At 39.7% G+C, this 16,879-nt stretch overlaps 1 protein-coding gene across 3 annotated transcripts in view; it reads right to left on the reverse strand.

Annotated features, from left to right (window-relative positions):
• Nucleotides 1-14,267, reverse strand: part of gabrr3a (gamma-aminobutyric acid type A receptor subunit rho3a) — a 57,957-nt gene extending 43,690 nt beyond the window's left edge. For 2 of the 3 annotated variants that reach the window (XM_066650957.1, XM_066650956.1), the window contains exon 1: nucleotides 14,160-14,267. In XM_066650957.1, the coding sequence (XP_066507054.1) occupies nucleotides 14,160-14,256 (97 nt within the window). In that variant the 5' untranslated portion in view covers nucleotides 14,257-14,267. Of the gene's footprint in view, nucleotides 1-6,936; nucleotides 7,030-14,159 lie in introns of those variants that run through there. The other variant, XM_066650958.1, reaches the window with a different exon arrangement.
• Between the last annotated feature and the right edge of the window lie 2,612 nt (nucleotides 14,268-16,879).

Here is a 16,879-nt window from a genome sequence, read left to right on the forward strand (position 1 = left end):
AAATTTATGACCCTTGACAAGACAAAGACTTGAAGACAATCCGTCCCAGAATTCTGAATCATACTTTTGCAATATAAAAGATTATATGTTAACACAAATTAATATCATTTAGACAAACCATGTTTTACATAATGCTTCGCCAAATAACACACAGTATGTGTCTACCTTGGTTCTACATAAATTCATATAAAAAATTACTTTAAACACATGTAAATTAATCCCACCCATTTTGATTGTCAAAATGGAATTAATTTAAACAGTTGTGCCCATATGTAACTTCAAAACTGTTTTAAACCAATGGGAATTTAGGTTTAATTCTATAGTTTGAGAAGTTCTTCATTAAGCAGTTTTATACAGAGCATAAACTGATCCTCAGGAGTGTCTCCCAAAAGATTCTTGTTTTGACCCTGTGTGGCCTTGGGTCATAAAAAAGGTCCCTGGAGAGGGGTTTATGAGCCTGCTCTGGGGGTTTATCTCACATTCCATCTGCTTGTGCAAGGAGGGGATGTCTCTGAAAACCAGCTAAAGTCTGGGTATTAAAATCAAATCTCAGAAAGTCAAATGTCTTATTAGAAATTAATACACATTCATCATATCATACTACATAGGGATCAATAATATACGTCTGCGGCAGTTTTTGCAACGTTTTCTGTCTCACGGAAATGTGGGTTAGACCAAATGAATATTCAGCACTAAATGAAGCCACCACCCTAGACTATAATTATGTACATAGCCCAAGATTATCAGGCAATAGAGGTGGAGTATGTGTAATTTACCAAAATACCCTAGACATTACTCTTAAACAATGCAACACCTTCACTTCTTTTGAGGTTCTCTCCACCATTATTACAAATCCAGTTACAAAATAGGACGCATTTTTATTATGTATAATTTACAGACCACTAACAGATTTACAGACCACATTTACAGACCACCACAGATCACTTAACATATCTGGCCTCTCTGATCTCCAATAATAAAAATAATCCTAGAGTACCCTTTAGTAAAAAAAAAAAAAAAAAAATCAGGCTGGTTCTGATCAACTAATTCCACCAACTCTCACCAGTAAAGTCTTTATGGACTTTTTTAATAATAAAATTGAGAATATTAGAAAACAAACTCAAGCCACAGTATTACATCTGACCTGGCTGACACCCGATGTGACTGATATAAAACATAATGAAATTGTAAAAGAAAGACTTGAAACCTTTTACCAACTCCCACAGTTAGAACTAGAGAAGATTATCACCTCTGCAAACTGTACAACTTGCACACTTCATGCAAGTCCAACAAACTTACTCAAAGAAGTACTATCAGCTATTATCAGTCCTCTTTTAACTATAGTAATCTCCATCCCTTAGCCTGGGCCATCTACCCAAAGTGTTTTAACTAGAAGTTATTAAACCTATCATCAAGAAACCAAATCTTGATGCTAGCACACTGTATAATTAATAATCTATATAAAAAAAAATATAATTGTAATCTGCCATTTCTATCCAAGATCTTAGAAAAAGCCTGGATTCAGGCCGGATTATATGCACTGAGACAGCTCTAGTCAAGATAACAAATAATCTTCTTCCGCAAGGCTCTGTTTTAGGACCATTATTATTTATATTTATAGTTAATTATACATGTTATTGCTAGGCACAGTTATAAGAAACCATGACATTAACTTTCACTATTACCCAGATGACACGCAAATATATATCCGATGACAAACACAGATTAAAGAAAATAGAGGACTGTGTAAAAGACGTGAAAGGCTGGATTTTGCGTAACTTCAACCTTCTAAACAGCAACAAAAGGGAGGTCCTGCTTTTGGGTCCAATGGTCATAAATACATTATCAGATTTAATTTTAAATCTCACTGACTTTTCAGTTAAACCTGGTTCAACAGCAAAAAATCGTGGTGTCATAACTGACCCGGATTTATCATTTGATCAACACATAGGCAGTATCACTAGGATAGTTTTTTTACATCGTTGCGACATCGCCAAGATTGATAGAAATACCTTATCCCTGCAGGATGCAGAAACATTAATATATGCCTTTATTACTTTAAGTCTTCTAGACTATTGTAAGGCACTACTGTCAGGATACACCAGCAAAAATTTAAGTAAACTTCAACAGCAAAGCGGATTCCAAAAAAGTTGGGACACTAAACAAATTGTGAATAAAAACTGAATGCAACGATGTGGAGATGGCAAATATCAATATTTTATTTGTAATAGAACACAGATCAAAAGTTTAATCTGAGTAAATGTAACATTTTAAAGGAAAAATATGTTGATTCAAAACTTCACAGTGTCAACAAATCCCAAAAAAGTTGGGACAAGTAGCAATAAGTTGCTGGAAAAAGGAAATTGAGCATATAACAAACAGCTGGAAGACCAATTAACACTAATTGACAACATGATTAGGTATAAAAAGAGTTTCTCAGAGTGTCAGTGTCTCTCTGAAGCCAAGATGGTAAGAGGATCACCAATTCCAACATTGCTGCGCAGAAAGATAGTGCAGCAATACCAGAATGGTGTTACCCAGCGTAAAATAGCAAAGACTTTTAAGTTATCATCATCGACCGTGCATAACATCATCAAAGATTCAGAGAATCTGGAACAATTGCTGTGCATAAGGGTCAAGGCCGTAAAACTCTACTGGATACTCGTGATCTCCGGGCCCTTAAACATCACTGCACCTCAAACAGGAATGCCACTGTCAAGGAAATAACAGAATGGGCTCAGGAATACTTCCAGACAGCCACCGTGCCATCTGCCAGCTGAAACTCTACAGTGCAAAGAGGAAGCCATTTCTAAGGAAGCTCCACAAGCTGAGACGTTTGCACTGGGCCAGGGGTCTTTTAAAATGGAGTGTGGCAAAATGGAAGACTGTTCTGTGGTCAGATGAGTCACGATTTGAAGTTCTTTATGGAACACTGGGACACCATGTCATCCGGACCAGAGAGGACAAGGATAACCCAAGTTGTTATCAAAGATCTGTTCAGAAGCCTGCATCACTGATGGTATGGGGTTGCATGAGTGCTTGTGGCATGGGCAGCTTGCATGTCTGGAAAGGCACCATTAATGCAGAGAACTATGTTCAGGTTCTAGAACAACATATGCTCCCATCTAGACGACATCTCTTTCAGGGAAGGCCCTGCATTTTTCAACAAGATAATGCCAGACCAGCAATCACGACATCATGGCTACGTAGGAGAAGGATCCGGGTACTGAAATGGCCAGCCTGCAGTCCAGATCTTTCACCTATAGAGAACATTTGGAGCATCATAAAGAGGAAGGTGTGACAAAGATGGCACAAGACGATTGAACAGTTAGAGGTCTGTATTAGACATGAATGGGAAAGCATTTCTATTTCTAAACTTGAGAAACTGGTCTACTCTGTCCCCAGACATCTGTTGAGTGTTGTAAGAAGAAGAGAGATGCCACACAGTGGTAAAAAATGGCCTTGTTCCAACTTTTTTGGGATTTGTTGATGCCATGAAATTTTGAAACAACATATTTTTCCCGGTATAAACAAAGCTAATTAAAGCAGGCTAATTAAAGAGATACATAAAATCACAAATCAAAGAACTAGGCTAAAGACTGTATGCTGTCCTGAACAGGTGGGTCTTGAGGCGTGATTTAAAAATGTCCAGGGAGTCAATAATACGAATTTCCGGTGGGAGGGATTTCCAAAGACTGGGGCGGTGCGGCTAAAAGCTCTAGACCCCATGGTGGTCAGTGGAGCTGGAGGGACAGTGAGACTGATGGATGAAGAGGATCTAAGAGTCCGGCAGTGTCTGTTTATGTGGAGGAGCTCTGTGAGGTATGGTGGGGCAAGGTGATGGATGGCCTTAAAAGTAAGCAATATGAGTTTAAAGTGAATGCGAGATTTAACAGGGTGCCAGTGGAGCTGTTGAAGAGCAGGGGTGATGTGATCAATGGATGGAGTTCTAGAGATAATACGGGCTGCAGCATTCTGAACCAATTGCAACTTATGAAGGGACTTGAAGGGGAGAACAGATAAAAGAGAATTGCAATAGTCCAGACGGGATGTGACCAGGGAGTGGACCAGGATGGCAGTATTGTCAGGAGTGAGGGAAGGACGGAGGCAGTTGATATGACGAAGATGGAAGTATGCAGAGTGGATTTTAAACCGATGAGGAAAACCTATGTTTTATCACTGTTGAGTTTGAGAAATTTTAGGAGAACCAAGACTTGACTTCCTCTAAGCAATTGCATAGGGAGGTGGGAGGGAGAGAGGAAGTGGGTTTGCTAAAAAGGTAGAGCTGGGTGTCGTCAGCATAGGAACACCGGAAGTGAGAGGAGATGGCTGGGATGTGAATGTCTTTAACTGAATAAACTGAGTGCGGTCAGAAAGATATGAGGTGAACCAGTCCAGTGGTGTGTTGGAAAAACCGATGGCTGATAGTCTATGGAGGAGGATAGAATGGGAGATGCTGTCAAATGCAATGAAATGTAGTAAATGGGTGAATATAAGGGGCTGGAACTGGAGAAAATAATGTACAGAGAGTGTCAGGAAGCAATTGTTGATGTATCAGATCTATTTTGGTATTGAAGAATGACATTAGTAAGTTGCAATGGTCAGCAGAGTAGAAATGAGAAGGTAAAGAGTCTGGTGGGCGGAGAGTGGAGGTGACCAAAGAAAACAGGACCTGTGTGTTTCCATCACCAGCTCTAATTTGTTGGGAGAAGTATTGGGATTTTGCTGTGCGAAGGTTGTCTTTATATAGAAGGAGATGGTTATGATAAAGCGTCCAGTTTTCTTGAGGAGGCGCTCCAGCTGGCATCCAGTAGCTTTGAGCTGACGTAGGTAAGTTGTGAACCAAGGAGCTGAATGGGTGAAAAAGACAGTCCGGGTTTTTAAAGGAGCGAGTGAGTCCAGTAGAGAGTGAAGTCCAGTGTTATAAAGTTGAACCAGTAGTGGCTGATTTACTCGGATTAGGAAGACTGTCAATACCTGATAAAAGTGAGGTTAGATTAACATTTTTGATATTACGATATGTAATGGTACGTGGTGGTCTATTTTTAGATAAAGCCATATTGATTTTGAATGAAATAACAGAATGATTAGAGACAGGGAGTTCGTTGGCAGTACAGTTGTGTGGAGTTACACCAGAACAGCAGACCGTTCCAAGGTATGTCCTTTAGAGTGAGTTGGGAAGTTGACATGCTGTTGTAATCCAAAACTGTCCAGGCAAGATGTAAAATCCTTACTAGTGGTGTGGTTTACATTGTCCATATGTATGTTGAAATCACCAAGCAGAATAATATTGGAAAAATGTGAACAGAGGAAAGTGAGAAATGCTGAAAAGTCATTTATGAAATCCTTATTAGGCTTGGGAGGACGATAGATAGTAGCCAGAACAGTTGGTTTTGGACCATGCAGCTGTATGGCTACTACTTCAAATGTGATGTAAACAGGTAAAGTGAGTGTGGTGGCTTTCAACTGCTCACGGTAAAGTATAGCGATACCTCCTCCCCGACCAGTAACACGCGGCTGAGAGAGCCGGCGTTAGCTCATTCAGCTGGGAAAAGTCCCCTGGTTGTTGCCACGTCTCAGTAAGACAGAGAATGTCGAACTTACGGTCGAGGAGGATGTCCCGGAGGAGAAGGCTTTTACCCGTGAGGGACCGAGTGTTGAGAAGCCCGACGTTAACATCACAATGGTCAGTGGATTCAATGAAGTTAGCCGACCTAGCTATCCTGACTAAGACAGCACGGTCCAATTTCCTGTCAGGGTTTCTCCAAGGGCGACGAGATTTAGACCAGATTGTATTTATGGCCAAGGAGTCGTCAATGTGGAAGTTCCGTCGGGATCCGCGGTGGATGTATCTGTGTCGAGGAGGCCGGGCGATGTCCAGGTAGATGTAAAGTACTGGCGGCACAAGGGGCAGGTGGAACCGCAGCTTGAGAAGTTCCGCAGCTGAATACTGGTGTAAGGTTGCAGATGGATTAATTACTGTGGACAATACAGCCCAAGCGAAGACAAAACTTACAGCCAAGTCATTAATCCACATGGTGAAAAAGTAGAGATAGGAGACAGCAGGCAAATAAATAAATAAATAAATAAGTAACCGGAGAGCACGCGCCAGCGTTACGCGCCAGCGTTCACTCTCTCGGCCTGAATCACTCCATTCAAAATGGTATATAACATGTATGATAATGAAGTTTAAACTGAGAGAATGTATCATTAAACTTTTCATCTGTGATTTGTGTTCTATTCTGAATAAAATATTAGATGTTGGCACCTCCACATCATTGCATTCAGTTTTTAATTCACAATTTGTTTAGTGTCCCAACTTTTTTGGAATCCGGTTTGTAGTTCAAAATGCTGCAGCCAGGGTCCTCACTAAAACTAGAAAATTTGAAGATATTAGCCCAGTTGGTTGTGTCACATCCTGGCACTTTCTTGTTTTTTTTCCCCTTCCATGTGGCTCTGTCTGTCTGTCATTGTTCATATCTCCGCCTTCGTTCCACCCTAGCTCCACCTTGGTTCCGCCTCCTCGTCTTTTTCCTTTGTTATCTGGTATCGGTCATTTTTTTCATTTGAGTTTGTTTGTTTCATTGTGAATTCTGTTGTTCTCTTGCTCGTTTTGTTTCCTAAATGTTTTCGTAGTCTTCGTGTTTCTAATCTAGTTCGTTTGTTTCATTCCCCAGTCAAGTAAATGTTATCTCGTGTTTCTCGTAAAGTTTGTTTTGTTATTTCATTATTAAACCTTTCCGTGTTGTAGCGAGTGTGTCCGCATCCTTTAAATCTACTCCTCACACCACCCTGACAGAATGACCGATCAAAAGATGGACACAGCTAGCACGGACTACCCATTTAGGAGAGGTGTAATTCGCCGGACTCCGTTGCGCACAGGCCCCAAAGATCCCGTGGAGGAGGCGTTAAGAGCGGCTTCAGCGCAACACTTACGGCCGCGCCTGTCTCCATGGACGACGTCGCAGATTCCTCTGTTTCCATGGACGTCGTCGCTAGGACCCCAGTTCCTAAGCACTGCTCTGCGCTCACTCCTGACCTCCAGGAGAAGCTTACAGGCCTCATGGCACGCCTGGAGCTCTCCTTGAAGGCGGCGTCCGCCTCTCCTGTCTTCGAAAGAGCGACGCCCGCCTCTTCTGTTTCCGTGGACGTCGTCGCAGTTCCGTCTGCCTCCGTGGACGTCGTCGCAGTTCCGCCTGCCTCCTTGGACGTCACTGCAGGTTCCCCTGTCTCCGTGGACGTCGTCGCAGGGTCTCCAGTCTCCGTGAGTACGGCTCCCTCAGCTGCTCCTATCTCTGAGACTGTGGCTACGGCCGTTTCTGCCCCTGAGACTGTGGCTAAGGCCGTTTCTGCCCCTGAGACTGTGGCTAAGGCCGTTTCTGCCCCTGAGACTGTGGCTAAGGCCATTTCTGCCCCTGAGACTGTGGCTAAGGCCGTTTCTGCCCCTGAGACTGTGGCTAAGGCCGTTTCTGCCCCTGAGACTGTGACTACGGCCGTTTCTGCCCCCGAGACTGGGGCTACGGCCGCTCCCGGTCATACCCGTAGGACGGCCCCAAGGACTTCGGGGCCGATCCCCAGAACTGTGCCCAGGCTGGTCCCGCAGACATTTCCATGGACATTTGCCAGCCCTGGGTACCCTGTGATTTTTGTTCCAGTGTCTGTTCCTGTCTTGGTTCCTGTCTCTGTCCTTGTCCCTGTGCCTTTGTCTGCCTTTCTTTCAATTCCAGTCCCTGTCACTATATTCATCTCTATCCCTGTTAATGTCTTGGTCCCTGTTCCCTTGCCTCAAGTCCAGTTTCCTAACTCTTTCCAGTTCCCAGTTAGATCCTCTGTCCAGTCTAAATGTCAGTACCCTGTTTCTGCTCCCGTCTTGTCCCAAGTCCAGTCACGTTTATCTGCTCCTGTTCCCCTGCCTAGTCCTGTCCAGTATCCTGTAAGCCCAGTCCAGTACCCTATTAAACCATCTGTCCAGTCTCATGTCCAATTCCCTTTTAGTCATGTCCAGTTCCCAGTCTTGTCACGTGTGTTTTCTCCTGTCTTCTCTCGTTATCAGTCTCTTCTCTCTAGTTTAGTCAAGTGTCCGTTTAAGTCCCGTCCCGTATCACCATTTCCATTTCCTGTTCCATCCTAAATTTTCTAGTTTCATTTTTGAAACTTTCTTGTTCTTCTGGCCCCCTCCTGCGCCAGCTCCTGGAGAGTCTAGTTTTTCGCGCTCCGGGAGTTGCGCGTCTTGGGGGGGGCGTCTATCACACCTTGACACTTTCTGGTTGTTTTCCTCCTTCCATGTGGCTCTGTTTGTTGTTTTTCTATCTCCGCACATGGCTTTGTTTATATTCACTCTAGCTCCACCTCTTGTTCCGCCTCTCTGTAATTGTTCTTCGTTATCTGTGTCAGGTGTCTCTTGTTAAGTTCATGTATTTAAGCCCTCTTCCCTCACTTCCTGGTATCGGTCATTTTATTCATTTGAGTTTGTTTGTTTCATTGTGAATTCTGTTGATCTCTTGCTCGTTTTGTTTCCTAAATGTTTTCGTAGTCTTCGTGTTTCTAATCTAGTTCGTTTGTTTCATTCCCCAGTCAAGTAAATGTTATCTCGTGTTTCTCGTAAAGTTTGTTTTGTTATTTCATTATTAAACCTTTCCGTGTTTGTAGCGAGTGTGTCTGCATCCTTTAAATCTACTCCTCACACCACCCTGACACCCTACTTATGATTGTAAAGGGTGTCCTTGGGTTTGTGAAAGACATTATAATTTAAGAACTAAAATAAGAACTAATTCTTCTTTCATTCATTTATTCATTGTCTGTAACCGCTTATCCAGTTCAGGCCCGGAATCACTGGGCGCAAGGCAGGAACACACCCCGGAGGGGGCGCCAGTCCTTAACAGGGTGACACACAGACACATTCACTCACATCTATGGGCACTTTTGAGTTGCCAATCCACCTACCAACGTGTGTTTTTGGACCGTGGGAGGAAACCAGAGCACCCGGAGTAGACCCACAAAGAGAATGGAGAACACACCAAACTCCTCACAGACAGTCACCCAGAGGAGGGCTTGAACCCACAACCTCTTGTTCCCTGGAGCTGTGTGACTGTGACACTACATGCTGCACCACTGTCCCTCTTCCTTCTTATTGTCCTTGTCCAGCCTCTGTGGCCTGCTAAGGCTCCTTTTAATTCTCTCTTCTTTTCCTCTGTGTTTTTGTTCTCCATCATTTTGCCTAACACATGTAAAATTCACTTGAGGCCTCTTTTATGCTTTGACAAATGACTGCACTGTTCTGCCAGTTGACCTTGCCCAGCAAGACTAATAGGTAATCAGGGTGTTGGATTTTGAAGACCAGTGATAGGTGACCAAAATATGCAAAATATAACTGCTTTGTCATGATAAGGGTTATGTTGCCTTACAAAAAGTTTCCACAAACCACCTGACCCAAGGCCTGCTCTTCCACATTGCACTTGGCCAATCACCTCACTTAGGTCTAATGAGCTCCTTGCTACCCGCACTGCCATTTGAGGATTCCAATTTTGTGACTGGCACTGCTGTTTTTACCATTGCATCCTTTGATCCTGACAAAAATCATTTCATGTCTCACCTTTGCACACCAAAAAAAAAAAAAAAAGGAGAACAATTTTAAGACACATAAGGAGCTTGTGCCAGTGGCTCATGTTAAAGAATTATTAAATAGTTAATCTCTCAGTGCAAGATTGCAAAGAGTTTAGGTCTTTCACTATCTACTATTAATAATATTGTGAAAAGCTTTCAGGAAATTCATTGTGTGTAATAAATTCATCCTGTTGGGAAATGTATCAGTGCACACTACATGTGTGACTGTGGTTGAAATTTAGAAAGCTTAGCTCCGAAATTATTAAAATCTTTTATTCTTTCATTCATTCATTATCTGTAACCGCTTATCCAATTTAGGGTCGCGGTGGGTCCAGAGCCTACCTGGAATCATTGGGCGCAAGGTGTGAATACACCCTGGAGGGGGCGCCAGTTCTTCACAGGGCAACACAGACACACACACACACACACACACACACACACACAGACACACATTCACTCACACACTCACACCTACGGACACTTTTGGACATTAATGGACACATGCCTGAAGATGGAAAAATGACTCATACATATTATCACAAACTGCAAAACAGAATTCATATTTTCAAGTTAACCAATTGCTAACTTATGAAGATGTGTGTTGATGTAATGGTAGTTGGGTTAAATATTGATTTGAAATATAAAGTAATGCTGATTGTTGTGATCTGTGAATCACGTTCACTTACGTTTTTCCTTAGATTTGAATCTAGTGATTTTAGCTATTTATTTATTTGTTGGTTGTTTACTGAGTTTGAGTAGTTGATCGAAATTTGTATGACATTTTTGGGTACATGATATCCTGCAGATTTGTTTTGATATGTGGATCATATATTTGTAACAACATTCTAGAATGGTAATGTCAAAATACAGATTGTGGGCTTAGGGCTGTTGCAGGGACAAAAAGCATTTTGTAACTTACTTATAAGATGGTTACAAATAGAAACCGTTAATATCCACAAATGTAATCTACAATAACAATGACTGTTGTGTGTGTACTTTTAAGCAAATGAGGCTGCGATAAACAAGAAATCTGGCCAGAACCAGAAAGACCAGATCAAACTAAATGAATCACACATTTAAAAAACCAAGATTAATTCATTATTTAAAAAATTATAGTCATTAACATTAGTTGTCTGTCTAGGTAATATCAGCATATACGTTGACTGGATACTGTTTAAAACATTCAAATGTGTCCCAAGCCTGGCCAGATGAGATTCTTTTTACGTTTCTGCTGACATCTTTTACATTTTGATTGTTGTGAAGTCCTCAGGAGAGGAGCTGTAACAGCATTGAGCAACCCTCAAATGCAGTGATATTGAAATGTATATAATTTCTGGATGTTTCTAAAAGTAAGATACACATAACTGTGTAAAGGGTAAATAAAACAGCAAAATTTGATTTTTATATATGTAAAATATATAATGGAAAATAAAATATGGAAATAATCGTTTAAATGTAATTTCTGCATTATGGATTCTGCTTTTTGGTTCTCAAAATATTTGGCATTATTTTGAAGACAATACTTCCTCTAACTGATTGTAAATATGGTTTTGTACATGCTACTATCATTTTTATTATTCATTCTAAAACCATAATATTTAAATTTGCCTGCACTGGCAAAGAAAAAGTTGTGTCTTGCAGCCACTGTGATTTTTGCAGTGTTCAGGATCACTGCCACAACAATCCAGAGGCATGAACCTGACATGGAAGTCAAGATTGGTGGGAAAGAATTGTGGCAGATTTTAATGACACACAATTCCTTTCTTGCCTTTGCATATCTCCATGAAAATACATGCACTGTCCCTCCTCCCAACTGCCATATTTCCACTTGAGTAACTCTATATGGACAGTGTAAATGCATTTTGTTTGGTTGATCTGATCATAAGTGGCCAGCATAAAATACAGGTATGAAAGAGGTACATGTCGTCTTAATCACTCAAACCACAGATGGTTAAAGAGACACAAACATAACCATATGTTACTTGTAGTGTGTGCATCTCCTGATAGCAATAAGCATTGACCCACATCAACCACGTCAGTGCTTCTGTTTTGTTTTGGCAGATGAGTGAGGAAAAATACAGCATTTATAGGAGCAATCAACCAAGCATTTAAAATGAGAACTACAGTACATTTTTTAAAACAATAGAGAAATCTGTCTGTCTCCTCCCTCTCCCCAGATGAGAAGATCAACCAGGTTGCCAGTTTGAGGTAAACTGAACATACACTAACATGTTTAAGACCATTTATCTAAAACAAAAATGCCATAATCAGCCTATTTACAATGAAAAGTGTACATCTTTTCAGTATAACATCTGCATACACTAGAGCAGTGGTTCATTAATTTTTCTGCTGTGCCCCACTTTTGTAGATCAGAATATTTTCGTACGCCCCTTTCATCTCACCCTTTGACACAAGTACACATCTTTTACTTCCAAGCTCCACTGTAAGTTATTTATACATTCATAGAAAACTGCTTATAGAAAAACAATACAAAAATAAAGTGAATGTGCTGATAAAGATGATAAGTCATTTTTAAACATATTGGCTCCTAATTGCTTCCCTACACAAAAAAAATAAATTATAAAACAGCCTAAAACCTGCACATTTGCTCAGCAAAAATGTAATCATATTTAATTTAGACATATTTAATTTATTCAGTGACTGGTATGAGCTTGCTTTGAGATATGCCTGATCATATTTTCTTGTTTTCAATTTGCACCTGGTTTGTGGGTGAACTGGACCATTACATATAAACAGAAGTCAAGGCAATTCAGGAAATTCAGAGGCTCTGGATGTTTCCTTTTCACCAAACAAAGAAGTGAAAGAAAATATTTTACTTATTAAAAATATATATTCTATATATATGTATAAAGAAAGTTAAACAATTCTATAAGCACATCAGTAATCCATAGCACATCAATAATTCCATAAGCACATCAGTTGGCCTTAGTACATTTTTCATAGAAACACATTAACAATAGTTTTGGGACCACATCTAGACACGAAGAAGCCTGCAAACCTCAAGTTAAGAACACCTGTTTAGAGCATTTCTTTCTTTTCTATGGAGATTTTACAAACTGGGTGCACATCATGGACATATGTTAAATTATATACACACAACTTTGTGTAGTCCTCATGGAAAAGCACGAGATGAAATGGGTCATCCTGGAGCAGCTAAACATGCTACTAACCTCACCATCCCTAGTGCCAAGTGTTGGCTAATATAAAAATCCTAACTTCTTTTATTTTTATTTTATAACTTGTGTTTAACTATTGAATTTGTGTGACTGGTGCATGCATGCAGACAGAATTCACCTGACTGAAAGAAGTAAATGCAGTAAATGCATGCATATACACATTTTACTTGCAATTAACCTGCATTGTAGACAATCTGAACAGACCCAAACACAGAAGAAAAAATATTTATAGGACATAATCTTAGCATAACGTTATTGACCGAATCTCCACTCTGGCCCTTTCTCCGAGGCCTCTGATTGGTCTGTATAATGGAACGTTTTTCTCTCTGGGCTCTGAGAGACAGCCTGCGTTTATAATCCAGATTACTGCACATCAAATAAATAAATAAAAATACACACATCTGTGTGCTCAGTACACATTGTTTGCTTGGCACTACAGCTGATCTGGGTCAACATGTATTTTTGGAGGACATTTTTTGGACCTGCAGGATATGACACTGTAACCCACATTTCACTCACTGGCTCATGGTGCCAGGAAAGTCTAGTTACTCAGCACTCACCTGCAACTCAACAAGCACTGTTTAAGCAGCTTGAGAGAAGTTAACTCAGGGAGATGCAGGGTCACTAATGTTATTTTGCTCGAGGTCTAATGCTGCTCAAACATGCAGTGTATGCATCAGTACAAAAAATGTTCTAAATTCTAAAAACATTGAGTGGGAATTTCGGAGAATGCTAGTTAAAATGACAGAATGACTTAATGTTAATTGTAATCATACACAGGATAAGATGTAAAATATCCTATGTCAATTAATTACAGCTTCACATAAAGTTAGTAATCAATGTTTATACCTCAATAAACCCAACAAGAGCATGACTTAACAAAAGTCCTTCATGACATTTATGCTTAAATTTAATTTTCTCAACCCTACTTCTGGATGCACTCTGCCTTGCACATTTTAGTGGTTTTCTAGCTTAAACACTATCACTGCAACCTGTTCAATAACAAGTTAGTTAATTCAGATGTGCTGGGAGAAGGGAAAGCAATAAATGAGCAAGGCTGGGTGTCTCCAGGACCAGGGTTGAAAAGCTTGCCCCCCCCCCCCCCCCCTCTCTCTCTCACACACACACACACACACACATTCACACACTCTTTCTCTTACCCCATCCCAATCAGTTTATGCATGGAAATAAAAATGAGACAAAATTTTTAAAGGAATCACTCACACCAAATGTCTGTCTATGAGATGAACTCTGTATCCTCATCGTAGATAAAAGCATCTTTACATTAGCCAATCAACAAAAAATGCTATGTAACGAGTGTAAGTAATGAGATTAAATAAAGTATAGTATGTTACTCACCTCCAAATCCAGGTCTCATGGCAAAGTCATGGTCTTCAATGCGCAGAAGCTGCTCTGATTTAATCAGCAGAGACTTGGTGCTGTCAGACTTCTTCATTTTAAAATCTATTCTCCTGAAATAATTCAAAGAATGAGTGTTAAAAAAGCAATAAGTAATATGTATCACCAAAGGATAACAAACATTATTCATGAAAGTGAGTATTTATTATTTGTACTTGTTTAGAAAAAGTCCACAAATGAAGCAGTTTATGCTCCATAGCAGGTTCCAAACACAGAAGTAGTTTAGTACAGAATCTCTAATGCAACTTTGCCATTACTTCGCGGTACATTTTTTGTTTCCTAACATGAAGAGGAGTCAGAGATGTAAACCAAAAGTTTGAAGACTAGCAAATAATGCTGCCTCCACTGAAAACTTAACTTAAAAGACCAGCATTAATACTATGGTCTTGTTAGTGCTGGCCTGGTGATGGTTTAGATGGTCACACTGCAGGGTCACACTGTTTATACCAGTATAATGGCATCCAAAATATTATGTATGCTGTTTCCATGTATTTTGGAGATACCAACACTAAAAAGGAATCAAATAAGGCATGCTGCCTTGCATAAAAATATTTAAATTTTAAAAATTTTTAACTACTAATATTTAACTATCTTTCACTGTTTTATTTATATTGTAGCATGTGTACCATTGCCATGCATCCCACCTTTATTGAGAGGTGGGCATACATTTTACACCTGTGTCCTTTTCATAAAGTGCTTAGTTTAAACAGACCCATGTGATCTGGGTTTACACAGTGGTGGTGTGACTGTGCAGGCTGAAATGGCAACAGTGGCATGGAAGTGGAGTAGTGCCCCAGGTCTTTCAGTTGAACCGTGGCTTGAATTTTTCAACAACTTAATGAAAACTTAAGAATTTTTATAATGACGAGAAAAAGATCACATTATATATCACTCAAAGTGTACTTTGACTGAGCTTTGTCTGTAGTCACAGAGATCTCAGTTTCTTTTGTTGTTTAAATAACCAACCAGACTGTTACCTCACCTGCATCTGCATTATGTTATTTTGAATCGTTCAGTTGACCCCAGGGCTAACTGCTAAGAACTAGAAATGACTAAAAATCAGCTCTGTCTGAATTTTGAAGTCTCCACTTCAGAGGAGCTATATTGAATCCTGCAGTGACTTAAAATGGCCCATATCTCACATCCAGGTATTTCCAGTCCACTACTAATTTTGGAACCATTAGCTCTTAGCAGGAGGGCTATGTCCACACATGGCCACTGAGTCCTACTCATTGTCCACATGAGTCGTACAAATCCTGCTAGGTGTGCCTTGACAATGGTGGGCACTTGGAGTGTGACCAATGAGGCACAACCACTCCCGTCAGGTTTGATTTGGACTGGGGATTTCTGGGAAATGTTATACTTGTTTAGAACGAGGAGTGCTTGTGTTTGGAAGGTTATTTTAATATACTTTTCAGATTATAAAAGCATTTTATTTGCAACTTCTGGAAAATCACAACAAGATGTACAATGATTTACTGGTGTTATGCATTTAAAAAACACACAATAGCAGCAAACATGAAGTATGTGACAGAAAATGAATAAAAACAAACTAAGGCTAAAGTGCTGAAACCAATGGGTTCCAGTTTATTTGTTCCAACAGACTAATATCAGCCAATCAGCTGCACAGAATAATACTGGTTTTGGGTTTGCTGGAGATAAGTCCTTGACCAATCGCACAACTGTTGCTAGGCAGGAAGACAAAAATAAATAAATAAATAAATAAATAAATTGCTAACACTTTGTACAATCAAAAGATACTTGCACCAGGTTTAATAAACATAGCATAATGAAATCTATCCTACACATGAAGCCTTTCTTTCAAGCTGTTCATCTAATTTTTCAACAATTTAATAAAACTTAAGAATTTTTATAATGACGAGATCACTGTCTATGTGTATCAACTCAGATTTAGAATAATATTGCCTGGAAATATAGATTTCTTTTATCATATACTATTATTATGATCACTTATCAGCACTTTCAATACAAATTCTCCTCTCAAGACATAAAAGAAACATGGGTCTTCATGGCTTAGTGGTTGTTTCTTTGTCCTTACACACCAAATGCTTGTAATTAATAGTAATATCAGATCTGTTTGAGCATTCATTTCAGAATGTATGCTCCAATTACCATCTATGTGGAGTTCCACTTATACACTAATTTGGAAAATTTGATATTGATCATCTACCTATAGTCACATTATTAGGTTTCATTCACAGTTAAGGTTAGCATCATAATTGGAGTTGTGGTTAGGGTCTCAGACATGGTTTAGAATTAAAGCTTGTATTGCATTTATTATTAAATTAGAATCACATGGTTAAGAAAATAGTTACAGGATTACATTTAGAATCACTGTTACATTTTTTGGCTTACTGTACTTTTATGGTTATGGTTAGAGTCACAGTAATTATAGTTTAAGTATCAATGTTACATGTTTAGAGTTTGATTAAAGTTAGGGCTAGGATTTTCCGTTAAGCTTGAGGATAAAGAGTGAAAAGTGATAGTAATAGAGTTAAGTTCTATAGATATAATCTAAAACCATATCATTTGAACCATTAAAATTGTTGCACACCAAGATCAAAGGCCCATTCTAAATGCAAGTTTATCAGAAACAGCCTCACCCTCCGTGTTTGTGCCGAGTGTTCTCCCCCAGAAAG

This window comes from Hoplias malabaricus, chromosome 18 (assembly GCF_029633855.1).
Source record: "Hoplias malabaricus isolate fHopMal1 chromosome 18, fHopMal1.hap1, whole genome shotgun sequence".
Lineage (NCBI taxonomy): Eukaryota > Metazoa > Chordata > Actinopteri > Characiformes > Erythrinidae > Hoplias > Hoplias malabaricus.